The sequence below is a fragment of the Cherax quadricarinatus genome, chromosome 85 (genome assembly GCF_038502225.1).
Source record: "Cherax quadricarinatus isolate ZL_2023a chromosome 85, ASM3850222v1, whole genome shotgun sequence".
Classification (NCBI taxonomy): domain Eukaryota; kingdom Metazoa; phylum Arthropoda; class Malacostraca; order Decapoda; family Parastacidae; genus Cherax; species Cherax quadricarinatus.
The window spans coordinates 4,267,078-4,293,121 of NC_091376.1; the positions used below are offsets into that span (position 1 = coordinate 4,267,078).

At 40.1% G+C, this 26,044-nt stretch overlaps 2 protein-coding genes across 19 annotated transcripts in view; one reads left to right on the plus strand and one right to left on the minus strand.

Annotated features, from left to right (window-relative positions):
• The window catches only part of l(1)G0196 (inositol hexakisphosphate and diphosphoinositol-pentakisphosphate kinase), a 1,071,245-nt gene that overhangs the window by 17,569 nt on the left and 1,027,632 nt on the right, over positions 1-26,044 (minus strand). For all 18 annotated transcript variants that reach the window (XM_070103279.1, XM_070103273.1, XM_070103280.1 and 15 more), the window contains one exon: positions 7,078-7,269. In XM_070103279.1, the coding sequence (XP_069959380.1) occupies positions 7,078-7,269 (192 nt within the window). The remainder of the gene's footprint in view (positions 1-7,077; positions 7,270-26,044) is intronic.
• Positions 11,044-12,487, plus strand: LOC138855209 (piggyBac transposable element-derived protein 4-like). The gene has a single exon (XM_070103291.1). It carries the CDS (start codon positions 11,057-11,059, stop codon positions 12,188-12,190), a length of 1,134 nt encoding a protein of 377 aa, XP_069959392.1. The 5' UTR covers positions 11,044-11,056; the 3' UTR covers positions 12,191-12,487.

Consider the following 26,044-nt stretch of genomic DNA (forward strand, 5'->3'; position numbering starts at 1 on the left):
CGAATTCCTTGCATTGTTCAAATCTCTAGTAAGGCTGATGCATGCAGGGGATGAGATGAAAAGCTGTAAGCCTTCTCCCTGAAAGCTGGCTGCCTTGGATCAAACGTGTAGCTCATGCTACATGCCAAGGTATTGGTCCAGTGTGGGTAGATTGGTAAAGCACTGCGTACCTTGTCCTAAGGTTCGTAGGTTCGAGTCTCCTTCAGCCAGAGATCAATGTTTGTGTATATTTCGTATGCTCTCGCGAATTCCTTGCATTGTTCAAATCTCTAGTTTACCTGGAGTTTACCTGGAGAGAGTTCCGGGGGTCAACGCCCCCGCGGCCCGGTCTGAGACCAGGCCTCCTGGTGGATCAGAGCCTGATCAACCAGGCTGTTGCTGCTGGCTGCACGCAAACCAACATACGAGCCACAGCCCGGCTGATCCGGAACTGACTTTAGGTGCTTGTCCAGTGCCAGCTTGAAGACTGCCAGGGGTCTGTTGGTAATCCCCCTTATGTGTGCTGGGAGGCAGTTGAACAGTCTCGGGCCCCTGACACTTATTGTATGGTCTCTTAACGTGCTAGTGACACCCCTGCTTTTCATTGGGGGGATGGTGCATCGTCTGCCAAGTCTTTTGCTTTCGTAGTGGGTGATTTTCGTGTGCAAGTTCGGTACTAGTCCCTCTAGGATTTTCCAGGTGTATATAATCATGTATCTCTCCCTCCTGCGTTCCAGGGAATACAGGTTTAGGAACCTCAAGCGCTCCCAATAATTGAGGTGTTTTATCTCCGTTATGCGCGCCGTGAAAGTTCTCTGTACATTTTCTAGGTCGGCAATTTCACCTGCCTTGAAAGGTGCTGTTAGTGTGCAGCAATATTCCAGCCTAGATAGAACAAGTGACCTGAAGAGTGTCATCATGGGCTTGGCCTCCCTAGTTTTGAAGGTTCTCATTATCCATCCTGTCATTTTTCTAGCAGATGCGATTGATACAATGTTATGGTCCTTGAAGGTGAGATCCTCCGACATGATCACTCCCAGGTCTTTGACGTTGGTGTTTCGCTCTATTTTGTGGCCAGAATTTGTTTTGTACTCTGATGAAGATTTAATTTCCTCATGTTTACCATATCTGAGTAATTGAAATTTCTCATCGTTGAACTTCATATTGTTTTCTGCAGCCCACTGAAAGATTTGGTTGATGTCTGCCTGGAGCTTTGCAGTGTCTGCAATGGAAGACACTGTCATGTAAGGCTGATGCATGCAGGGGATGAGATGAAAAGCTGTAAGCCTTCTCCCTGAAAGCTGGCTGCCTTGGATCAAACGTGTAGCTCATGCTACACGCCAAGGTATTGGTCCAGTGTGGGTAGATTGGTAAAGCACTGCGTACCTTGTCCTAAGGTTCGTAGGTTCGAGTCTCCTTCAGCCAGAGATCAGTGTTTGTGTATATTTCGCATGCTCTCGCGAATTCCTTGCATTGTTCAAATCACAAGTAAGGCTGATGCATGCAGGGGATGAGATGAAAAGCTGTAAGCCTTCTACCTGAAAGCTGGCTGCCTTGGATCAAACGTGTAGCGCATGCTACACGCCAAGGTATTGGTCCAGTGTGGGTAGATTGGTAAAGCACTGCGTACCTTGTCCTAAGGTTCGTAGGTTCGAGTCTCCTTCAGCCAGAGATCAGTGTTTGTGTATATTTCGCATGCTCTCGCGAATTCCTTGCATATATATATATATATATACAGTGGACCCCCGGTTAACGATATTTTTTCACTCCATAAGTATGTTCAGGTGCCAGTACTTACCGAATTTATTCCCATAAGGAATATTGTGAAGTAGATTAGTCCATTTCAGACCCCCAAACATACAAGTACAAATGCACTTACATAAATACACTTACATAATTGGTCGCATTCGGAGGTAATCGCTATGCGGGGGTCCACTATATATATATATATATATATATTACATATATATATATATATATATATATTTATATATATATATAGTAGGCGTGGAGTTAAAAGATAAAGAATCACACACAAAGTGGGAGTTGTCACAGCTGCTCTTTGCTGATGACACTGTGCTCTTGGGAGATTCTGAAGAGAAGTTGCAGAGATTGGTGGATGAATTTGGTAGGGTGTGCAAAAGAAGAAAATTAAAGGTGAATACAGGAAAGAGTAAGGTTATGAGGATAACAAAAAGATTAGGTGATGAAAGATTGAATATCAGATTGGAGGGAGAGAGTATGGAGGAGGTGAACGTATTCAGATATTTGGGAGTGGACGTGTCAGCGGATGGGTCTATGAAAGATGAGGTGAATCATAGAATTGATGAGGGAAAAAGAGTGAGTGGTGCACTTAGGAGTCTGTGGAGACAAAGAACTTTGTCCTTGGAGGCAAAGAGGGGAATGTATGAGAGTATAGTTTTACCAACGCTCTTATATGGGTGTGAAGCGTGGGTGATGAATGTTGCAGCGAGGAGAAGGCTGGAGGCAGTGGAGATGTCATGTCTGAGGGCAATGTGTGGTGTGAATATAATGCAGAGAATTCGTAGTTTGGAAGTTAGGAGGAGGTGCGGGATTACCAAAACTGTTGTCCAGAGGGCTGAGGAAGGGTTGTTGAGGTGGTTCGGACATGTAGAGAGAATGGAGCGAAACAGAATGACTTCAAGAGTGTATCAGTCTGTAGTGGAAGGAAGGCGGGGTAGGGGTCGGCCTAGGAAGGGTTGGAGGGAGGGGGTAAAGGAGGTTTTGTGTGCGAGGGGCTTGGACTTCCAGCAGGCATGCTTGAGCGTGTTTGATAGGAGTGAATGGAGACAAATGGTTTTTAATACTTGACGTGCTGTTGGAGTGTGAGCAAAGTAACATTTATGAAGGGATTCAGGGAAACCGGCAGGCCGGACTTGAGTCCTGGAGATGGGAAGTACAGTGCCTGCACTCTGAAGGAGGGGTGTTAATGTTGCAGTTTAAAAACTGTAGTGTAAAGCACCCTTCTGGCAAGACAGTGATGGAGTGAATGATGGTGAAAGTTTTTCTTTTTCGGGCCACCCTGCCTTGGTGGGAATCGGCCGGTGTGATAATAAAAAATAATAAAAAAAAAATATATATATATATATATATATATATATATATATATATATATATATATATATATATATATATATATATATTCTTTCTTTCTTTCAACGCACCATCCATATCCCATTGAGGTGGGGTGGCCTAAAAGGAAAAACAAAAGTTTCGCCTTTTACATTTAGTAATATATACAGGAGAAGGGGTTACTAGCCCCTTGCTCCCGGCATTTTAGTCGCCTCTTACAACACGCATGGCTTATGGAGGAAGAATTCTGTTCCACTTCCCCATGGGGGTAAGAAGAAATAAACAAGAACAAGAACTAGAAAGAAAATAGAAGAAAACCCAGAGGGGTGTGTGTATATATATGCTTGTACATGTATGTGTAGTGTGACCTAAATGCAAGTAGAAGTAGCAAGACATACCTGAACTCTTGCATGTTTATAAGATAGACAAAAGACACCAGCAATCCTACCATCATGTAAAACAATTACAGGCTTTCGTTGTACACTCACTTGGTAGGACGGTAGTACCTCCCTGGGCAGTTGCTGTTTACCAACCTACTATCTAGGATATATATACGTATATATGTTTTTATTCTGTGTCTGTGCCCTGTTTCTACGAGAGAGAGAGAGACCAAGTTTTTTTTTTTACCACCAGTCATGGTCAAGGACGACCATGATGGTGGTGGTGGCCGAGTTAATGTAGACAGCCTATGCTGTCTGCCAGCTGAATTCATATTTTGCGCCATGCTTGTGCTGCCATCTATAGGCCCATTCAGTTCAGCCGCATCAACCCTACCTCGCCCTCACTCAACGCCAATGTAACCTAGAGTTAACACCTGCCACTCCTCTCTCCCTCGCGGGCATGGATCCTCTGGGGCTAGAGCACTTAACACACTGCCTGTGTACCCACGATATCACAAATAAAGTAAGAAGCTTCCAAAGCCTTATCATTACTCCCTGCTACCAAGAACGATACAAACAACCTGTAAACAATGGAGACAGCATATAAAAAATTACCAATTTTCAATCACTTTATTGGGTAGTTGAAACAGTTGACTGGGCGATTTCTTGTGCTCAATCGATAAAATAGAAGTAATACTAGTGAAAAAGCTAAGAATTTGGTTGACTGGAATAATGTAATTGGCCTAAAATGGGAGTCAAAGTGGGCAAAATCACCGATGTGTAAATATTGCTGACGCAGCAAAATTCGTGTGAGCATAATTTCGTCAATTTTCCATAAAATTTCATACTTTTTGTTTTATTACCTTAAAAAAAGATTCTCTACCATTTCATAAGAAAAAATAAAAAAAATTTTTTTTTTTTTGAAAATTCTTGGACCCTGTGGACAAGTTTCAGATCAGGGTCTAGACCCTGAAAGGGTTAATATCACATACCTGCAAGCCCTGCCCAAGAAGCCCAGCACTAGGAATCCCTTCCTTAAATCACTTGCAAAGGCAACTGCTCAAGAAGAAATTTTTTATTTAACTACTAGTAATAATGTATCATAAATTATATATATGTACAGTGATGGATCTAATCAGGAGTCAACCAGCAGGGCTGCATCTGCTCCTGTTGCTACCTCCCTACAAAAGAATGATAGGGACTATGTCGAGTTTGGCATAAGAATTAACCCTTTCAGGGTTTTCGACGTACTAGTATGGCTTACGCACCAGGGTTATTGACGTACTAGAACGCCTAAATTCTAGCGCCTTCAAATCTAGCGAGAGAAAGCTGGTAGGCCTACATATGAAAGACTGGATCTACGTGGTCAGTGTGCACAGTATAAAAAAAATCCTGCAGCACACAATGCGTAATGAGAAAAAAAAACTTTGACCGTGTTTTTGGATTAAAACAGCGACTTTGCAGTTTATTTTCATATGGTATTTATGGTTGTATTCTAGTTTTCCTGGTCTCATTTTGTAGAATGGAAGACATATTACAGAAATTGAGATGATTTTGATTGGTTTCACAATTAAAAGGACCTTGAATTGAGCTCAAAGTAGCAGAAATGTTTGATTTTTACCAAAGTTCAAAAGTAAGCAAATCATGCCAAGTGTCCAATATACGTCAACTGGTGAGTAATATTCTTTCACAAGTGCGATGATATTATTTTGTACCATTTCTACACTAATGCAGTAGTCTGCCTAACAGGAAATCTTCTATTTTTTGTGAGAATAAAAATTCAAAGTGGAAAGCAAAAGAAATATAAAAGGGGCCTGGGGACATGACTAACGAACAGAGAACTTGTTATTTTAGTGCCAGGAATGTCTATCTTGTTTATTCTGGACCCTATTTGGAAATTGGCATCGACTGAAATTTGTGTGAAATTGGCAAAATTGCCAATTTCTAACCACTTTATTGGATAGTTGAAATTGGTAAATGGGTGGTTTCTTGTACTCATTCGATAGAAAAAATGGAGTTCTAGCGAAATAAATATGATTTTTGTCGACTAGTACACAGAAATTGTCTGAAAATAGGGCTCAAAGTAGGTGAAATCACCAATATGTAAACATCGTCGAGACTGCTAACTTCGCGAGAGCATAATTCCGTAAGTTTTCCATCAAATTTCATACTTTTGGTGTCATTATGATCAGGAAAAGATTCTCTCTCATTCCATAATTAAAAATAATTATTTTTTTTCCGAAAAATTTTCAACCCTGAGAACGAGTTTAGGAGAGGGCCTCTAGACCCTGAAAGGGTTAACAGCTGGATGTCTACATTGCAAACTGAATTGTTTGCCATCCTAATGGCACTAAAGTTACCTTATGATACTGAACTTAACTCTATGATTATTACTGATTCTATGTTATCCCTGAAGATTCTTGACCCACATAATGACTAACAACATGCTCACTTAAGAAGCCAGATACAGACTCAAAAATCCAGGAAAAACGAATTAATGGATGATTTTTATAACATGAACGCAGATACGTACATTTATGAAGCAACTTGAAATGTGAACAGATTGACTGATGTTGTAGTGGCCAGGCTTAGACTTGGTTACAAGTATTTCTGGCAGTTTGGCAGACACACGGATGATAATCAAACTAAATGCAAAATATGTGGTCAACCCTATGGTCACTATCTTGAACACTATATGTTTAATTGTCCACTTATTGAGCAATGTAGATAGAAAGTATAATAAACTATGTAATGTGTCAAGATACATTATTAATGAAAATAAAATACTAGATATATTAAGTGAATTTCCTAAATTTGGTTGCAACAGATAAGTCAATTGTAGATACATGTATAAATCCAAATTTACTCCAGGTAACCCTTTTTGAGGCCTAGTTCCTAGGCCTCTTGTGTGTCCATATGCTACTGCGCTACTATCCACAGGGTGGATATGGGATTATGGGATGCACGATAAACTAGCCACTTTGGTGGCATAATTAATGAGATTAATTCATAAAAATAACTACTGAAATTAGTTATACATGCTGAGACATCTATATTTTTTCACATATAAAAAATACTGGACTGATTACTTTGACTCCAGGCTGGGAGACTGATTACCTCAAACTCTTCTGATTTTCAACTGTTCTATATATTCTTGGGTATCTTTATTGTTTCCACAATAAAGATACCCAAGTGTTACACATGTGTCTAATTTATCAAGTCACAATACCATGGCTGGAATAATTCACAACTAACCCATTTTAGAGAAAACTGTACATCATGTTTCGGTCTGATCTAAACCATCATCAGACTTGACAATGGTCCAGAATGGACTAAAATGTTGCCTACAGTTTCATATCCAAATTGGTTTTTAGTTTTGAGTGCATTATTTCATATATAATGCAAAAAATGTGGAAAGAATTAAATATAAAATTAAAACAATACATTAGTGTGGAAAGACATTTTTGTACAGTTGAGGACTGTACAGATTAAGACTGAAGAAGCCACTCACGGCAAAACATTTTCCTTAATAAATATCATTAACAGTGCAAAGGTGTCTTTTTTACAGCTTGTCAGCTATCACCATTTACAAGCAATACAATATAGTTCATGACTCCCAGCTTACTGGCAGAGAATGGAAGGGCTGAGAAATTGTCCCGTAGATCAGGAGCAGATGTTGATCCTGAGATAACAGCAGTAGAGAAGACCGGAACAGCTGCAGCTGCTGCAGCAGCTGCCTTCTGCTGTAACCCAGCTAAGAAGGTTAAGTAGGAACTGAGGTGGCCTGGGATGCTGTGTCGGTGACGGCGGATGCTCTCTGAGGAATAATTTCAATTGTTGTGAAAAATAGCAGTTAATAACTACTAAACAACAGAACTTCAACTCATAAACACATACAGGTTAAACATCCATGTGTACAAATGGGGTAACTTACAATGAATCAAAGTTTTACAAGCACTGGGAATATAACTTAATTGTATGCTAGGGCTTTCCCTGTATTTGCTTACAGAAGAAAATAAATGCAATCTCTGCAAATCTTCCAAAACCATGTATAATGGTAGGCTCAAGTTATGAGAGACTGGTGTTCCAGGTGTTGCAGCTTACAAACAAACCATAACGATTTGTTTGTAAGTATAGTGGATGATTGTGTCACATGTACTTGTAGCTGTGGATCAGCAATCATAACAACTTACTTGATTCCTAAGTGCACAGTTTATAATTGTGACTAACTTTTATATATATATTTGTGAAGCTGGAATGGATGTACAGTTCTCTACAAGGTTTTTTAATAAACAAATATTTTAATTGGAGTATGTTGACATCTCTATGGTAGGAATCTAAGTATAGTTTAGAAAGTTGAAGCTATATGTTATAGTAATTCTCTTAGAGCAACAATTTCATTCATGGAAAGAAGTACACAAACAGAATTTGTTCAATCAATCAATCAATTTTATTTCTTTGCAAGTAGTACATTGAGATTATGTATTTACAATAATGAGTTGCAGTGCAAAGAGAGCCTCTACCGTGCCTAGGCATTACGGGCAGACTTAATTTAATGGCTTACTGATGTACTTAATACTAAAGAATTTATCATAGTTTAAGTTGTACAATAGTTTCAATAGTAAATATTCAAATTATATTATGGAAATATAACATTGTGACTCAAGAAATCGTAATGACACGATTGCAAATAAACCATACCCCCGGCCGGGATTGAACCCGCGGTCATAGAGTCTCAAAACTCCAGCCCGTCGCGTTAGCCACTAGACCAGCTAGCCACAATAAGATTCATCCAACTAGGTATATTTCTACACCATAGGAAAGTTAGCACAGGCACCTCTGTGACCACAAATGCAAGTTTTTACAGACGAATCTCCAGCTAGCGTGGCCGTGACGAACTCTAGCTCAAGTCCCTTCACTGCCGTCAACATTGAGTCATGTTGACGGCAGTGAAGGGACTTGAGCTAGAGTTCGTCACGGCCATGCTAGCTGGAGATTCGTCTGTAAAAACTTGCACTTGTGGTCACAGAGGTGCCTGTGCTAACTTTCCTATGGTGTAGAAATATACCTAGTTGGATGAATCTTATTGTGGCTAGCTGGTCTAGTGGCTAACGCGACGGGCTGGAGTTTTGAGACTCTATGACCGCGGGTTCAATCCCGGCCGGGGGTATGGTTGATATAACATTGTGATTTGCTGAAAGTAGTTTATGGTATGAGAATGCTACAGTTGGGTGTGGGTCAGTACTGTTTTGGGTAGGTATTTGTACTACTATGTATTATTAGTCAGTGTATGAACTTGGGCGTCTATTCTTGAAGTTTTAAGATTTAGGTAATTAGGAAATTTTTTGGTAAAGTTAAAAAGTGAGTATTGAGTATTTAGTCTAGGGTGAGTAAGTGGCTTTTGAGAAGAGTCTTGAATTGATTTTCAGACTGGGTTACTTTAGTATTTTCTGGTAATGAATTCCAAATTTTGGGGCCCTTTATGTGCATAGAGCTTTTACACAGTGTGATATGGACACGGGATACATCAAAAAGAGATCTGTGTCTTGTGTTATGGTCATGTGTCCTGTTAAGGTTGGTGAGAAGAAGTTTGAGTGGAGGGTTTATGTTTGAGTATAGTGTTCTATGTATGTAGTAGGCACATAAATAAGTATGGATGTTCTTTATGGTGAGCAGATTTAGATTTTTGAATATTGGTGGAGTATGCTTTCGGGAGTGGGAATTTGTTATCATTTTGACTGCAGCCTTTTGCTGGGTTATTAGTGGTCTTAGGTGATTCAATGTTGTTGATCCCTATGCACAAATTTCATATGTGATAAGGGTAGATGAATGAATGATGCAGTGCAAGGAGAGCTGATTGTGGAACATAGTACTGTATCTTTGATAGTATAATGTATACAAATATGGAATGTAGTAGGTCCTCATTAAGTGCAGAATTTAACATGGTCTCAAAAGTAATTAAATATTTAATAAATGTGCAACAACTCACTAAAACACATGGTAGAACAAATAAGGAATCAAATTTTAAAACTGCCCACCACTGAGTGATCGGCTATTCTGCACCTCACCTACCATCCCCTCACCAACATCCATGCCCAAACCAGACCATTCCTTATGCCACCTACAGTATGGTACTCAGCATTATTCCAGGACCATCTGGCTACATAATGACCTGTGTTTACTAATTACTGTGAATACAAGCAACACTCTTTCTCATCTCCAGGTGTTAACTTTGTCCTACAAGAGGAACACTCACTGGGCAACATAAACAACAGTAATACTAGAAATCACTGATGCCAACCAAAGTAGTCTGGAAATCAGGGTCAGGAGCTGAAACTTAACCTCTACAAACATAACTCGGTAAATACAGACACTAAGAGCATAGTAGGTCTTTATTAGTAAATCTGTCTCAAGTGTTGCATGGTTCTAAGTTTTTCTTGTATTAGAGATCCTCTCAATGCAGTGCCTCCCAGAGGAAAATTAATTATGCTGGGAGTGACAAGGGGATCATTAAACTGTGTATTAATTTTTAACTCAAAAATTTATAGACTATCCAGTACCCCACTACTAACTTTGCCTTTATAGAAGATATTAGAATTTTTATCTTCATATCAACACTACCTCATAGTCATTTAAATTTTCTACATGTTTACTGTATTGTTTAGTCTAGAACTAAACAATATTGTTTAATGTTAACAGTTTATGTCAGCAATATGTGCAATATCAGGTGCTAAATTTGATACCTAGTCTTAATATTGTACAGGTCCGCCATCACAAATCCGGCAATCAGTTACCCGGTTCCATCAGTTATTTCGCACTATGAAAAAAATCGGGGACACTGGGGTACCGCGTGGTAACACCAGTTAGTTTCAGCTCCATCTTGGGTCAACATCATGGCAAACCCCTGTGATTCACTGACACCTCGGCGTATTAACACTCTACTATTCCCGGAAAGTGATACAGAACGCGAGTTTAGTGGTTTTGACTCTGGTATAGCCTCTAAAGATCAAGGAATTAGTGAAACTTTTGTTGATAACCCAGATGACCCTCAGGCCATGACCTCTGGGGTGGCCAGTGTGGATAGTGTGGACAGTGTGGCCATATCAGACCATCAGCCCAGCACTTCTGAGGTGGCCAGTGTGGCTAATGTGGCCAGTTTGGCCACAACAGACCCGCAGCCCATGACCTCTGAGGTGGCCAGTGTGGATAGTGTGGCCATACCAGACCCTCAGCCCAGCACTTCTGAGGTGGCCAATGTGGCCACAACAGACCCTCAGCCCAATATCACTGGGGTTGCTAGGGTTACTTCCCAAAGGCAATTCCGCAAGAGGAAATTATCATTTTCCATGCATTATGGTGATAGTGAAAGTGATATAAGTGACGATGATGAAATCGATTTTATGCCGATAGACGATTCGTCGAGTGAAAGTGATTATCATTTTTCCTCAGTGAAACGTACTTTTAGGCGTCGTAACCTACGTTCAGGCAGTGTGCCATATGTAGTCGGTGGCAAGGGTCGTGGCAGGTCACGATCCAAAACCCCAGCCACTGATAATGATAATGAAGGTGAATATGCTGGGATGGAGGAAGGGGGGGGGGGTGGCATGGTGCCTGGACCTCGTGGCGCAGTGGGTGGGCAGACAAAGGACCGCCCGGCACCCTCTCAACCACGTGCTGCCTCCACTCCTGTCCCCCCTCCTGATCCCTCACGCCCCATGCCACAGGTCTACCCTGCACCATGTGACTGCGAATGGAACTGGACAGAAAGTGCACCATTTGTACCACATCCTTTCAATTTTGATGCCAGTGGAAGTGGCATCATGCCACACTGTCCCATCACAAATGAGTCTACAGAGTTAGACTATTTTCAATTATACTTTGATGAGCCGATAATGAACCTAACTGTTACCCAGACCAACATGTACTACCAGTATACAATGGACCACACAGATGTTTCAGAGTCTTCACGGTTGCACAGGAGGAAAGATAGAACTGTGGCTGAAATGTATTTATTCCTTGGCACTGTCATGCTTATGCCACACACCTATAAGAACAATATAGCACACTACTGGTCCACAGACCACTTCATCAGCCCTCCAGTTTTCCGTGACCTCTTTCCCTGCAACAGATTCACACTGTTGCTACGAATGTTGCACTTCTCAGACAGGAATACGCCAAACAGAAATGACCTCTTATACAAAATCAGGGAATTGTTTATGTATCTGAAGCAAAAATTCAGTGCCTACTTTTATCCATTCAAGAACATTGTTGTCAACGAGTCCTTAGTTCTGTTCAAGGGACGACTGTCATTCAAACAATATATACCAAGCAAACGTAATCGCTTTGGTATAAAACTCTTTGTTATGTGTGACTGTGAGACTGGTCTTGTGTTGGATGTTATTATCTACACAGGGAAAAATACACTCAGCGATACCAGGCACATGTTGGGCATTTCTGGGGATGTTGTTTGCAAGATGATGGGGCCATACCTTGGCAAAGGTCATACATTGTACACAGACAACTGGTATATAAGCCCTATGCTCACAGATTTCTTACGTGTGAACAATACTGATATATGTGGAACAGTGAGAAGTAGAAAACACATGCCAAGGTTCACTGGAGGAAGTCTAGTAGAATTGTTTCATGCCAATGACATCATGGCACTGACGTGGCATGACAAACGGGATGTGACGTTGCTGTCAACCATCCACAGAAACAAGATGGTACAGACAGATTGAGCAGGTTCAACAATGAACCTATTGTAAAGCTAGCTGCTATCATCGACTATACAAACAATATGCAATTAGTCGACAAGTGTGACATGATGATAGGGTTTGTTGACTGTGTGTGTAGGAGTCGCAAGTGGTATATAAAACTTTTTTTCCACCTTTTAGACATTGCAATGCTCAATGCCTTCAACATGTATGAAATAAAGACTGGGAAGCGACAATGATATGCAGAATTCACCCTCAATATCATCAAGCAGATAGCAAAAAAGTATGGTACCACACCTACACCTGTCACTCCACAGCGACCTGTCACTCCACAACAGTGACCTGTCGCTCCACAAGAAGAGGGGGAAGTGCCCGACCGAATAATCCCTAACTGTCACTGCCTGGTACCATTACCATCTACTCCAAAAAAGAAGAACTCTCAGAAAAAGTGTGTTGTGTGTGCTTACACTAAACAGCGACCCCCGAGTGCAAAAAGACACACGATACATGTGTCAGCAATGTGGGGTGGCACTCTGTATGAATCCATGCTTCTTGGAGTACCATACAGTGGTGGACTTCTAGAAATATAAATGGGACTTGTAAATACCTTGTATATACACCTACCATCCGACTTACGACCTGCTCGACATACGACCGTGCATCTGGCAGCTGGGCTGGGCCGGCTGATGCACACCACTGTACAATATTTGACAATACTCGCAGCGGCAATGCGTCATGCAGGCAGCATCAGTTTGAGTAACCCTGTCCTATCAGCAGCATCATACTGTATTAACTGTACTAACTGGACAGTAAATTTCATCATGGCCCCTAAGATGAAGTCTGTGGCAAGAAAGGCTCTTACTCTCGAACTCTCTATTTGTTTTCACTGTTGCACATAACCCGTCTATCTGTCTGCCTATATATCTGTGTATCTGTGTGTGTCTATCTGTCTGTCTACCTGTGTGTCTGTCTTTCTGTCTACCCATGTGCCTGTCTTTCTGTCTACCTGTGTGTCTGTCTTTCTGTCTACCTGTGTGTCTGTCTTTATGTCTACCTGTGTGTCTGTCTACCTGTGTGTGTCTTCCTGTCTACCTGTGTGTCTTTCTGTCTACCTCTGTGTCTGTCTACCTGTGTGTCTGTCTACCTGTGTGTCTGTCTACCTGAGTGTCTGTCTGTCTACCTGTGTCTGTCTGTCTTTCTGTCTGCTTGTCTGTCTCAGAGCCACTCATTAAGAGTGTAATTGATCTTGAAGATGCCATATTAATAATGATAATAACACAATAATAATCACTGAGGTGCATTAAATGTGCATAAAACGTTGATAAAGACATTTTGCTTAATCCATCTATGATTTCTTTTTCAAAATTATATAATAAGCATGCTACATAACATATAAACATATAAATTAACAAATATGAGATGTTTTTCTGGTCGGCTTGACAGAGTGAACAGGAATCATTCGTGTCCGGGCTGGTAACAACAACAACAACGTTTGTTAACATAACTCGCCAACCTTCTACACACTCATTCGTTTATTCATTTAATCTTGTTTACTCACCTCTCACTCTACATTAAGACTACAGATATTTTAAGGTAAGTAATGAGTGGACACGATTATTATATTATAGTTTAATAATAATAATATTATTAATATTAGTACATATGTATTTATTTATTTATTTATTTATTTAGAAATTTTAGCATACATACAGAGGTACAAAAAAAATACAGATAAGAGCAGCATGCCAAAGCCACTTATATGCATAGCATTACGGGCTGGCTTATAATTAATAATAATTATTATTAATATTATTAATTTAGGGCACTGGAGCACAGATCCACTGTATAGCACTTTGTCTGGATTATTTGGGTTATCCTAGGTAATTTATACTATGTATGATAACTTTACTTACATGTACCTGTGAGAGAAAGAGAGATACAGAGAGAGAGAGAGAGATACAGAGAGAGAGAGAGAGAGAGAGAGAGAGAGAGAGAGAGAGAGAGAGAGAGAGAGAGAGAGAGAGAGAGAGAGAGAGAGAGAGAGAGAGAGAGAGAGAGAGAGAGAGAGAGAGCCACATTCAGTCAGCCAATCACCCACCCGGCCTCCCACCCACCCACCCACCCAGCCAGCCAGCCAGCTATGTATTACACATGTTCCAGAGTTGTTTCTCTTTACTTAGGGTATAGGTTACACAACATTCTGGCAGGATGACACTACCAGTGGTATTCTCCCATTCCACTGTGTCGACAATACATAAAGATAATAGTAACATAAGAACATAAGAAATGAGGAACACTGCAGGTGGCCTGTTGGCCCATACTAGGCAGGTCCTTTACAATTCATCCCACTAACAAAACATTTGCCCAACCCAATTTTCAATGCCACCCAAGAAATAAGCTCTGATGTGAAAGTCCCACTCAAATCCAACCCCTCCCACTCATGTACTTATCCAACCTAAATTTGAAACTACCCAAAGTCCCAGCCTCAATAACCCAACTAGGTAGACTGTTCCACTCATCTACTAACCTATTTCCAAACCAATACTTTCCTATGTCCTTTCTAAATCTAAACTTATCTAATTTAAATCCATTACTGCGGGTTCTCTCTTGGAGAGACATCCTCAAGACCTTATTAATATCCCCTTTATTAATACCTATTTTCCACTTATACACTTCGATCAGGTCTCCCCTCATTCTTCGTCTAACAAGTGAATGTAACTTAAGAGTCTTCAATCTTTCTTCATAAGGAAGATTTCTAATGCTATGTATTAATTTAGTCATCCTACACTGAATGTTTTCTAACGAATTTATGTCCATTCTGTAATATGGAGACCAGAACTGAGCTGCATAATCTAGGTGAGGCCTTACTAATGATGTATAAAGCTGCAGTATGACCTCTGGACTTCTGTTGCTTACACTTCTTGATATAAATCCCAGTAATCTATTTGCCTTATTATGTACGCTTAGGCATTGCTGTCTTGGTTTAAGGTTGCTGCTCACCATAACCCCCAAGTCCTTTTCGCAATCTGTATGGCTAAGTTCTACATCATTTAACTTATAAGTACTAGGGTTATGGGCACTCCCAAGCTTCAGAACCTTGCATTTATCTACATTGAACTGCATCTGCCACTTTTCTGACCAAGAATAGAGTTTGTTTAAATCCTCCTGAAGTTCCATAACATCTACGTTTGAATCAATTATCCTACCTATATTTGTGTCATCGGCGAATTTGCTCATATCACTAGTAATTCCCTCATCAAGATCATTGATATATATTATAAACAACAACAGGTCCAAGACTGATCCCTGTGGAACGCCACTTGTTACAGATCCCCACTCGGATTTAACCCCATTTATGGACACTCTCTGCTTCCTGTCAGTGAGCCATGACTCGATCCACGAGAGCACTTTTCCCCCAATGCCATGAGCTGCCACTTTCTTTAACAGTCTATGGTGCGGAACTCTATCAAAAGCCTTACTAAAATCTAAGTAAATAATATCAAATTCTTTATCGTGGTCAACAGCCTCAAAAGCTTTACTGAAGAAAGTTAATAAATTAGTTAGACAAGACCGGCCTCTTGTGAATCCATGCTGAGTATCATTAATCAAGCTATGCTTATCGAGATGGCTTCTTATAATCTCAGCTATAATTGACTCTAGTAATTTGCCTACAATTGAGGTCAGGCTTATTGGGCGGTAATTTGACGGTAACGACTTGTCCCCTGTTTTAAAAATAGGAATTACATTAGCCATCTTCCACATATCAGACACTACACCTGTTTGAAGAGATAAATTAAAAATATTAGTTAATGGTTCACAGAGTTCCATTTTGCATTCCTTAAGAACCCTTGAAAAAACCTCATCAGGACCCGGTGACTTATTTTGCTTCAGTCTGTCTATCTGCTTCACAACCATTTCACTAGTGACTGTGATGTTACATAATTTATCTTCTAGCCCACTATAAAAATTAATTACTGGAATATTGTTAGTGTCTTCCTGTGTAAAAACTGAGAGAAAATAATTATTAAAAATCGAGCACATTTCATTATCTTTGTCAGTAAGGTGCCCATAGGTATTTTTAAGGGGACCTATCTTATCTCTAACTTTTGTTCTATAGACCTGGAAAAAACTTTTTGGGTTAGTTTAGAATCCCTAGCAACTTTAATTTCATAGTCCCTTTTAGCTTTTCTTATCCCCTTTTTAATGTCCCTCTTAATGTCAATATACTGATTCATAAGATGACCCTCACCTCTTTTGATACGCCTATAAATTCCTTTCTTATGCCCTAGTAGATATTTGAGCCTATTATTCATCCATTTTGGGTCATTTCTATTTGATCTAATTTCTTTATATGGGATAAACGTTCTTTGAGCAGCATGTATAGTGTTCAGAAAACTGTCATATTGATATCTCACTTCGTTACCCCAGTCAACAGATGATAAGTGTTCTCTAAGCCCATCGTAATCTGCTAAGCGAAAATCTAGGACTGTTACTGAGTTATCGCTACTATCGTACTTCCATTCAATGCTAAATGTAATTGATTTGTGGTTGATAGCACCCAGTTCCTCTGAAATTTCTAAATTATTAACAAGGGATTCATTGTTTGCCATAACTAAGGCAAGCAGGTTATTTCCCCTTGTAGGTTCTGTCACAAACTGCTTCAAAAAACAATCCTGAATTACTTCTAAGAAGTCGTATGATTCTAAATTCCCAGTCAAGAAATTCCAATCAATATGACTAAAGTTAAAGTCTCCTAGAATTACTACGTTATCGTGCCTTGTGGCCTTAACAATTTCCTCCCATAGTAGTCTCCCTTGGTCCCTATCTAAGTTTGGGGGACGGTATATCACTCCTAAAATCAGTTTTTCATGCCCCTCTGAAAATTCTATCCAAACAGACTCTGTATGTGTTACTTCAGACTTAATACCCGTTTTTATGCAACAGTTCAAGCGATCTCGGACATACAATGCCACCCCACCCCCCTTCCTGATACTTCTATCTACTTGGAACAATTTAAAACCCTGAATATAACATTCCGCAGGCATGTCCCGACTTTTTGAATTAAACCACGTCTCAGTTAAGGCAAATACATCAATGTTACCTGCACTAGCAACTAATCTCAACTCGTCCATCTTATTCCTAGCACTACGGCAATTAGCATAATAAACATTGAAAGACTCTCCTTTCTCTTTACCCTTCCTGCTCATTTCTGTTTTTCTACTAAACCTATTACTGTCCTTATCACCCAAAGTCCCTGGCTTTTCAATATCTACCTCGTTCTGCTTATTACTAGTTCCCCTAGAACTCGTAATATTACTACACTGGGACTTCACTGTTTTCCTGCCAAAACCCATACCACTAACTATTCCTAGTTTAAAGTCCTAACTGCTCCCTCCACTGCAGTTGCCAGTGCTACCACCCCAGACCTAGATAAGTGAACCCCATCCCTGGCATACATGTCATTTCTGCCATAGAAGAGGTCCCAGTTGTCAATGAATGTTACCGCATTTTCCTTACAGTATTTGTCCAGCCAGCAATTGACACCAATTGCCCTGGACAACCATTCATTTCCAACTCCTCTCCTTGGCAAAATACCACATATGACAGGGTTCCCACCCTTACTCCTAATTATTTCTATTGCTGACCTATACCTGCTAATCAGGTCTTCACTCCTACGTCTGCCAACATCGTTGCCTCCAGCACTGAGACAGATAATAGGATTGCTCCCATTACCTCTCATGATGTCATCCAGACGGCTAACAATATCCTCCATCCCAGCCCCAGGAAAGCAAACTCTCTGTCTCCTACTCCTGTCCTTCAAGCAGAACGCCCTATCCATATACCTAACTTGGCTATCCCCAACAACAACAATATTCTTACCTTCCTTGGTGTCGTTCGTCGTGATGTTCCCAGTAGTCGACTCACATTCGTCGGGTAGCACTGAGAATGTATTAGATGTTTCCACAACAGTTTCCACGGCAGTCTCTTTCTTCTTCATTGTTTCTATCTTTCCATTTGTCTTCTTGATCGTCAACTTCGTTCCCTGCTGTCTAGCCACTGACCAGTTTCCCTTCTTGACCTGAGGACTCAAAACAGGAGGACTACTACGAATCTTCTTGTTTTCCTTGGTCAGTCGCCGAATCTCCAACTTCGCCATCCTCAATTCTTCCTTAAGCTGTTGGTAAAGTTGCTCGATGGAGGGCATGTTGCTTCAATTTGTAGAGAGCGCGCAAAGAGGTCTTCACAGAGCTAAGTACACGTCAACACTGCGCAAAAGCCAACTCAATCAGGAGCTACTGCGCAGCACGTCCGCACGGCCCAACAGCAATGCGATACTGTATGCAATGTAAAATTTACAATACAGTTCACTACCATGTATACATTATATACAGTAAATAAATAATTAAAATATAACAATAGAAGAAAATTATGGTAAAAAAATGAAATAATGATTGTACATTACATTACAGTACTATGTAGGTAGTTTATATAGGAAAAGTTTGACATTATGCCCTACCCAGTATGTCGGCAATTTTCAAAGGTTCGACTTACGTCCATTTTGACTTACGACTGGTTGGTCGGAACCAAGCTTGGTCGTAAGTCGGATGGTAGGTGTATATGAAAATAATAGTATGTGATTGAACCAGGTGTACAAATTCATTTATCAGTGTGAAAATGTGTGTTTGTGACAGTATGATTACTAATTCAGTACCAAACATTTGTGTCTCAATAAAAATTGGCTATAAAATCAAAAGATCTGAAACAAAACATTATTATCATAACATGAAAACAACAAAAAATAGAAAAGAATTGAAAAAAAAAAAAAACGATAAATGCAAGCGGCAGTGCTCCATGTTGCCGACACCTCATCATTTAGCACCAACTTTGCGAGCTTATACAGTGGACCCCCGCCTTACGATATTAATTCATTCCTGAGAGCTCATCGCATGCCGAAATTATCGTAAGACGAATTTATTTTCCCCATAAGAAATAATGGAAATCAAATTAATCCGTTCCTGACACCCCAAAGTATGAATTTTTTTTTTTTTTTACCACATGAAATATTAATTTTAATACACACAAACTGAAGAAGACATGCACAGTTAATACTCTACTAAGAATAGAATACATGACACTTACCTTTATTGAAGATCTGGTGATGATTTATGGGATGGGAGGAGGAGAGTGTGGAAGTTGTTATTGTTTAGAAGGGGAATTCCCTTCCATTAGGACTTGAGGTAGCAAGTCCTTTTCCGGGGTTACTTCCCTTCTTTTAATGCCACTAGGACCAGCTCCAGAGTCACTGGACCTCTGTCACACAACAAATCTGTCCACAGAGCTCTGTACCTCCCGTTCCTTTAAGACTTTCCTAAAATGGGCCATAACATTGTCATTGTACAGGTTGCCAACACGGCTTGCAGTAGCTGTGTCAGGGTGATTTTCATCCGTAAAGGTTTGCAGTTCAACCCGCTTTGCACACATTTCCTTAATCTCTTTTTTCAATTCCATACTAATTCTCACCCTTTTTGCCACAGGGATGGTACTAGAAGCTTTCTTGGGGTCCATGGTGACTTATTTTGCAGTTACAAGCACTAAAAACACTGGGATAATGTGAAATATACCAAATGTATGCGTAGATGTGATCACACTGGCTGGCTTGTAAACACTAGCGCTGAGGCCACACGTGGGACGCATCCCGGACAAATCACGTAAAGCGAGTTTTTTTAGCGTGAAGCAAGGCAAAAATTTTGCATTAAAATGTATCGTATGGCGGATTTAGCGTAACGTGATGCCACTGTAAGATGGGGGTCCACTGTATCTTGGTAAGTACTAATGCTAAAATTTTTTTTTCATCATATACCATTTATAAAAATGCGCTCTTCAATTTAAAAACAAAAAACGATTTTTTATTTTTCAAAATATTCAGAGCGCTGCACAGGCAAAAGTGTATCTACATTTCGACAGTTTAACCCTTAAACGGTCCAAACAAATCGACGTTCAAATTCGTAGTGCTACAAAAGATCTACTTTTTTTAACATATTTTCAAATGTAACAAAAAAAAAAAAATGTAGATAAAAGTTTTTTTACACGTTTTCAAATGTAAAACAAAAAAGAAGATCTACATTTTTTTACATACTTTCAGATGTTGAAAAAACGTATACTATATACGTTTGGATCATTTAAGGGTTAAGGGTTAATTGACCACATCTGAGCCAATATAATATCTCCTCTCAAAGCAGGTATAATCACGACTCATGAAATTGTAATGACAAGATTGAAAATAAACCATAGCACTGGCGGGGACTGAACTCATGGCGAGTGAGTCGTAAAACTCTAGGCCAGCACATAAGCCACTGGGCAAGCTGGCTACAATAAGATTCATCCAACTAGGTATATTTATACACCACAGAGAGGTTAGCACAGGCCCCACTAACCAGGTTAAGTGTATGGTAGGGTTATTATTGAAAGAATTAAGAGGTAAGACAGACAGCAGGATTGCAAATGAACAAGCAGGCATTAGAATGGATAGAGGATGTGTAAATCAAGTGTTTACATTGAAGCATATATGAGAACAGTATTTAGATAAAGATAGGTAAGTTTTCATTGCATTTATGGATTTAGAAAAGGCATATGATAAGGTGGATAGGGAAGCAATGTGGCAGATGTTGCAAGTGTGTATTCTACTGAATGCACAGCAACTCAGCAAATGACTACACGACCTGTCTTTGAAATACTCATTCGTGCTTAATTATTTGTTTACTATAATTTTTACCACTGAATATATCATTGCTTAGTTAATCTTATGTTAATTTTAACCCCTTGACTGTCGCAACCCCCAATCCTGAGGTGTCTCCTGGTGTCGCAAAATTTAAAAAAAAAAAAAAAAAAAAAAAAAACTTATGAAGTCAAAGAAAATCTTTTCCCGATTGCAATGACAAAGAAAAAAAAAACGAAATTTGATGGAAAACTGACGGAATCACGCTCTCGTGAAGTTAGCGACCTCAGCGATATTTACAAATCGGCGATTTCACCCACTTTGAGCCCTATTTTCAGCTAATTCCATTGTTCCAGCTGACCAAACTCATAGTTATTTCTTTAGAACGCCATTTTTTCTATCGATTGAGTACAAGAAACTGCCCATTTACCAATTTCAACTACCCAATAACATGGTCAGAAATTTGCAATTTGGTCAATTTCACGAAAATTAAAAAAATATGATAATTTCAAAATAGGGTCCAGAATGAACAATGCAGACATTCCTGGCTCTAAAATAACATTTTCTTTGTTCATCAGTCACGTCTCCAAGCCCCTCTGATATTACTCTTGCTTTCTATTATGAATTTTTATTCAAATAAAAAATAGAAGATTTACTGTTATGCAGACTACTGAAATACTGTAATAATTGTACAAATAATGTCAACCCATTCATGACTGCATATTAGAATGGCTACTTGGACATTTATTGGACAATGACATTATTTGTTTACTTTTGAACATTGGCAAAAATCAAACATTTTCCCTAATTTGAGCTCCATTTCCAGGTTCTTTTTTATAGTAAAATCAATCAAAATCACCTTTATTTCTATAACATATTTTCCATTCTATCAAATGAGACCAAGAAAACGAGAATACAATCATAAATACTATACGAAAATAGACCACAAAGTCAGCATTTTAATTAAAAAAAAAAAAAAAAAAAAAAAGTCGGAGTTTTTTTTCTAATTATGCACTGCATGCTCCAGGATTTTTTTTTATGGTGCACACTGACCACACAGACCCATTCTCTCACATGTGGGCCTACCAGCTTTCTCCTGCTTGATTTGAAGCCGCTAGAATTTATGAGTGTAATACGTCAAACACGGTACCTTGTAAGACGTATATAAACGACCGAAACAGTCAAAGGGTTAAGCCTGCCCATAATGCTCTGCATACAAGGGGCTTTTGGCATGTTACACTTAACCATTGTATTTCTTTGTACATCTATGTATCATGTCCAAATTAATTAATTTATTTATTTATTAATTTGAACATGATACAGAGAAGTACAAAGGAATACAGTAATTAAGTGTAACATGCCAAAGTCCCTTGTATGCAGAGCATTATGGGCAGGCATAAAGTTAACTTCTCTTTTTTAGTAAATGTCTACAGGAGAAGGGGTTACTAGCCCATTGCTCCCGGCATTTTAGTCGCCTCATACGACACGCATGGCTTACGGAGGAAAGATTCTTTTCCACTTCCCCATGGACAATAGAAGAAATAAAGAAGAACAAGAGCTATTTAGAAAAAGGAGAAAAACCTATATGTATGTATATATATATGCATGTGCGTGTCTGTGAAGTGTGATCAAAGTGTAAGTAGGAGTAGCAAGATACAGTGGACCCCCGCATAGCGATATTAATCCGTGCAAGAGAGCTCATTGTTATGCGAAATTATCGTTATGCGAATGAATTTTCCCCATAAGAAATAATGGAAATCAAATTAATCCGTGCAAGACACCCAAAAGTATGAAAAAAAAATTTTACCACATGAAATATACATTTTCCTACACACAAAGAGAAGGATACATGCACAATAGTAGAGTAGTACATGCACAATATATATTGTGCATGTACTACTCTACTAAATGAAGAATAAATGACACTTACCTTTATTGAAGATGCAGCAATGACTGATGAGACACTGTGTCCTGGGAGTGCCTTTTCCTCCTGAGTACTGTAGGTCCTGTTTGGCATTTTCTTCCAGAACAGGCCTTATCACACTGTGTATGCCACTACGATTCTTAAATCTCTCAAACCAACCTTTGCTGGCTTTAAATTCACCAATATGAGCACTAGTTCCAGACATTTTTCCCTGTTCACCTGGGTGTTAGTCGACTGGTGTGGGTTGCATCCTGGGAGACAAGATTAAGGACCCCAATGGAAATAAGTTAGACAGTCTTCGATGACACTGACTTTTTTGGGTTATCCTGGGTGGAAAATCCTCTGGGGTTAATTGTTTCTTGGTATTCTCAATAAGCCACACCAACAACAGTGCTACAGCAGCAGCAGCAGCAGCAGCAGCTGACAGTGCTACAGCAGCAGCAGACGATGCTACAGCAGCAGCAGACGATGCTACAGCAGCAGCAGACGGTACTACAGCAGCAGCAGCAGCAGCTGACGGTGGTACAACAGCAGCAGCAGCTGACAGTGCTACAGCAGCAGCAGACGATGCTACAGCAGCAGCAGACGATGCTACAGCAGCAGCAGACGGTACTACAGCAGCAGCAGCAGCTGACGGTGGTACAACAGCAGCAGCAGCTGACAGTGGTACAGCAGCAGCAGATGATGCTACAGCAGCAGCAGACGATGCTACAGCAGCAGCAGACGGTACTACAGCAGCAGCTGACGGTGCTACAGCAGCAGCAGCAGCTGACAGTGCAGCAGCAGCAGCAGCAGCTGACGGTGGTACAGCAGCAGCAGCAGCTGTACCACCAATAGTAGCGATGGTTGATTGGGGTTTATTATACAACCTGGCCAGCTCGGAGACACGCACTCCACTTTCATACTTATCAGTGATCTTTTTCTTCATCTCTATAGTAATTCTCACCCTTATTGCTGTAGGGTTGGCACTAGAAGCTTTCTTGGGGCCCATGGTCACTTATTTTGCAGATAAAATCACCAAAAACACTGTAATAATACAAAATGTTCCGATTGTATGCTTGGATGTTACCACGGAGGCTGGTTGGTAAACGATGCCACCAGTGGAACATGTGAGCGTGGCTCAGGCCGCACATAGACGCGTCTCAGACGAACAGCGTTGAGCGTTTTTTTTAGCGGTATGCGAGGCAAAATCTTGGCGATAAAATGTAGCGGTATGCGGATTTAACGTTATGTAAGGCCAACGGTATGCGGGGGTCCACTGTATCCCTGTTATCTAGCGTGTTTATGAGACAGAAAAAGAAACCAGCAATCCTATCATCATGCAAAACAGTTACAGGTTTCTGTTTCACAGTCATCTGGCAGGACAGTAGTACTTCCCTGGGTGGCTGCTGTCTACCAACCTACTACCTACGGCCTAGGAAAGGTTGGAGGGAGGGGGTAAAGGAGGTTTTGTGTGCGAGGGGCTTGGACTTCCAGCAGGCATGCGTGAGCGTGTTTGATAGGAGTGAATGGAGACAAATGGTTTTTAATACTTGACGTGCTGTTGGAGTGTGAGCAAAGTAACATTTATGAAGGGGTTCAGGGAAATCGGCAGGTCAGACTTAAGTCCTGGAGATGGGAAGCACAGTGCCTGCACTCTGAAGGAGGGGTGTTAATGTTGCAGTTTAAAAACTGTAGTGTAAAGCACCCTTCTGGCAAGACAGTGATGGAGTGAATGATGGTGAAAGTTTTTCTTTTTCGGGCCACCCTGCCTTGGTGGGAATCGGCCAGTGTGATAATAAAATAAAATAATAAAGCTAACTTAAGATTAACTAAGCAATGATATATTCAGTGGTAAAACATTATTGTTAACAGATTACAATTAAGCACAAATGAGTATTACAAAGACAGGTCATATGGTTATTACTGTGTTGCTGTGCATTCAGTAGAATGGATTGTTCAGTTCGGTAATGTAATGAAAAATAACAAAGTTTGATTGGGTCATAGGTTAAACATTTATGAGATACAATTATGAGAAACATTTGTGAGACACAATTTATGAGATACAATTATTCAGTATTTATTTAGTTGTGGGTGAGTAAGTGATTTTTGAGAAGAGACTTTAATTTATAAACAGACTGTGTTTCTTTTATATTCACAGGTAATGAATTCCAGATTTTAGGGCCTTTTATGTGCATTGAGTTTTTGCATAGTGTGAGATGGACACGAGGAACATCAAAGAGTGATCTGTGCCTTGTGTTATGGTCATGTGTTCTGTTGAGGTTGGTAAGGAGACGTTTGAGGGGAGGGTTTATATCCGAGTTAAGTGTTCTATGTATGTAGTAGGTGCTGTAATAAGTATGGATGTTTTGTATGGTGAGTAAGTTTAGAGTTTTGAATACTGGTGGAGTGTGCTGCCTGTAGTGGGAATTTGTTATCATTCTGACTGCAGCCTTTTGTTGGGTAATTAGTAGTCTGAGATGGTTTATTGTTGTAGAGCCCCATGCACAAATTCCATAGGTGAGATAGGGGTAAATAAGTGAGTGATATAGGGCCAGGAGGGCTGACTGTGGAACATAGTAGAGTATCTTCGATAGTATGCCTACGGTCTTGGAAATTTTCTTGGAAATTTGTTGTATATGTGTTTGAAATTTGAGTCTATTATCAAGGTGGATTCCTAAGAATTTTCCCTCTGTGAGCTGTATATTTCAATATACAGTCAAGCCTCGGTTTTCGTATGCCCTAGTTTTTGTACGATTCGGTTTTCGGTGACTTTTTTCATCAAAATTTGTCCCAGTTTTTGTACATCCGCTCAGTTTTCATACAGTTGAAAATGGTCCATACCAAACTCGTCCGCATGCCCATGTGACTCGGCCACTCATTTCCCAGAATCAAGCGCCAACACAAAGCATCCCATATGTTCATGACTCATCTGCCTTTGTTTCTTGTTGAGCGAGCATCACCCCGCTTGTTCATCCAAAACATTTCATAATAATCCATTGTTTTTGGTGCTTGTTTATTTAGTGTGACTGCTAAATAAGTCACCATGGGGCCAAAGAAAGTCCCAAGTTCCAGCCCTTTGATAAGAAGGTGAGAAACACGATAGAATTCAAGAAAGAACTCATAGCAAAGTAAGAAAGTGGTGTACGCATAGCCAATCTCACCAGGATGTATGGGAAGTTCGCATCAACGATCAGTTCCATCCTGGCGGAGAAAAAATAAATCAAGGAAGCTGATGTTGCGAAAGGGGTAAATGTGC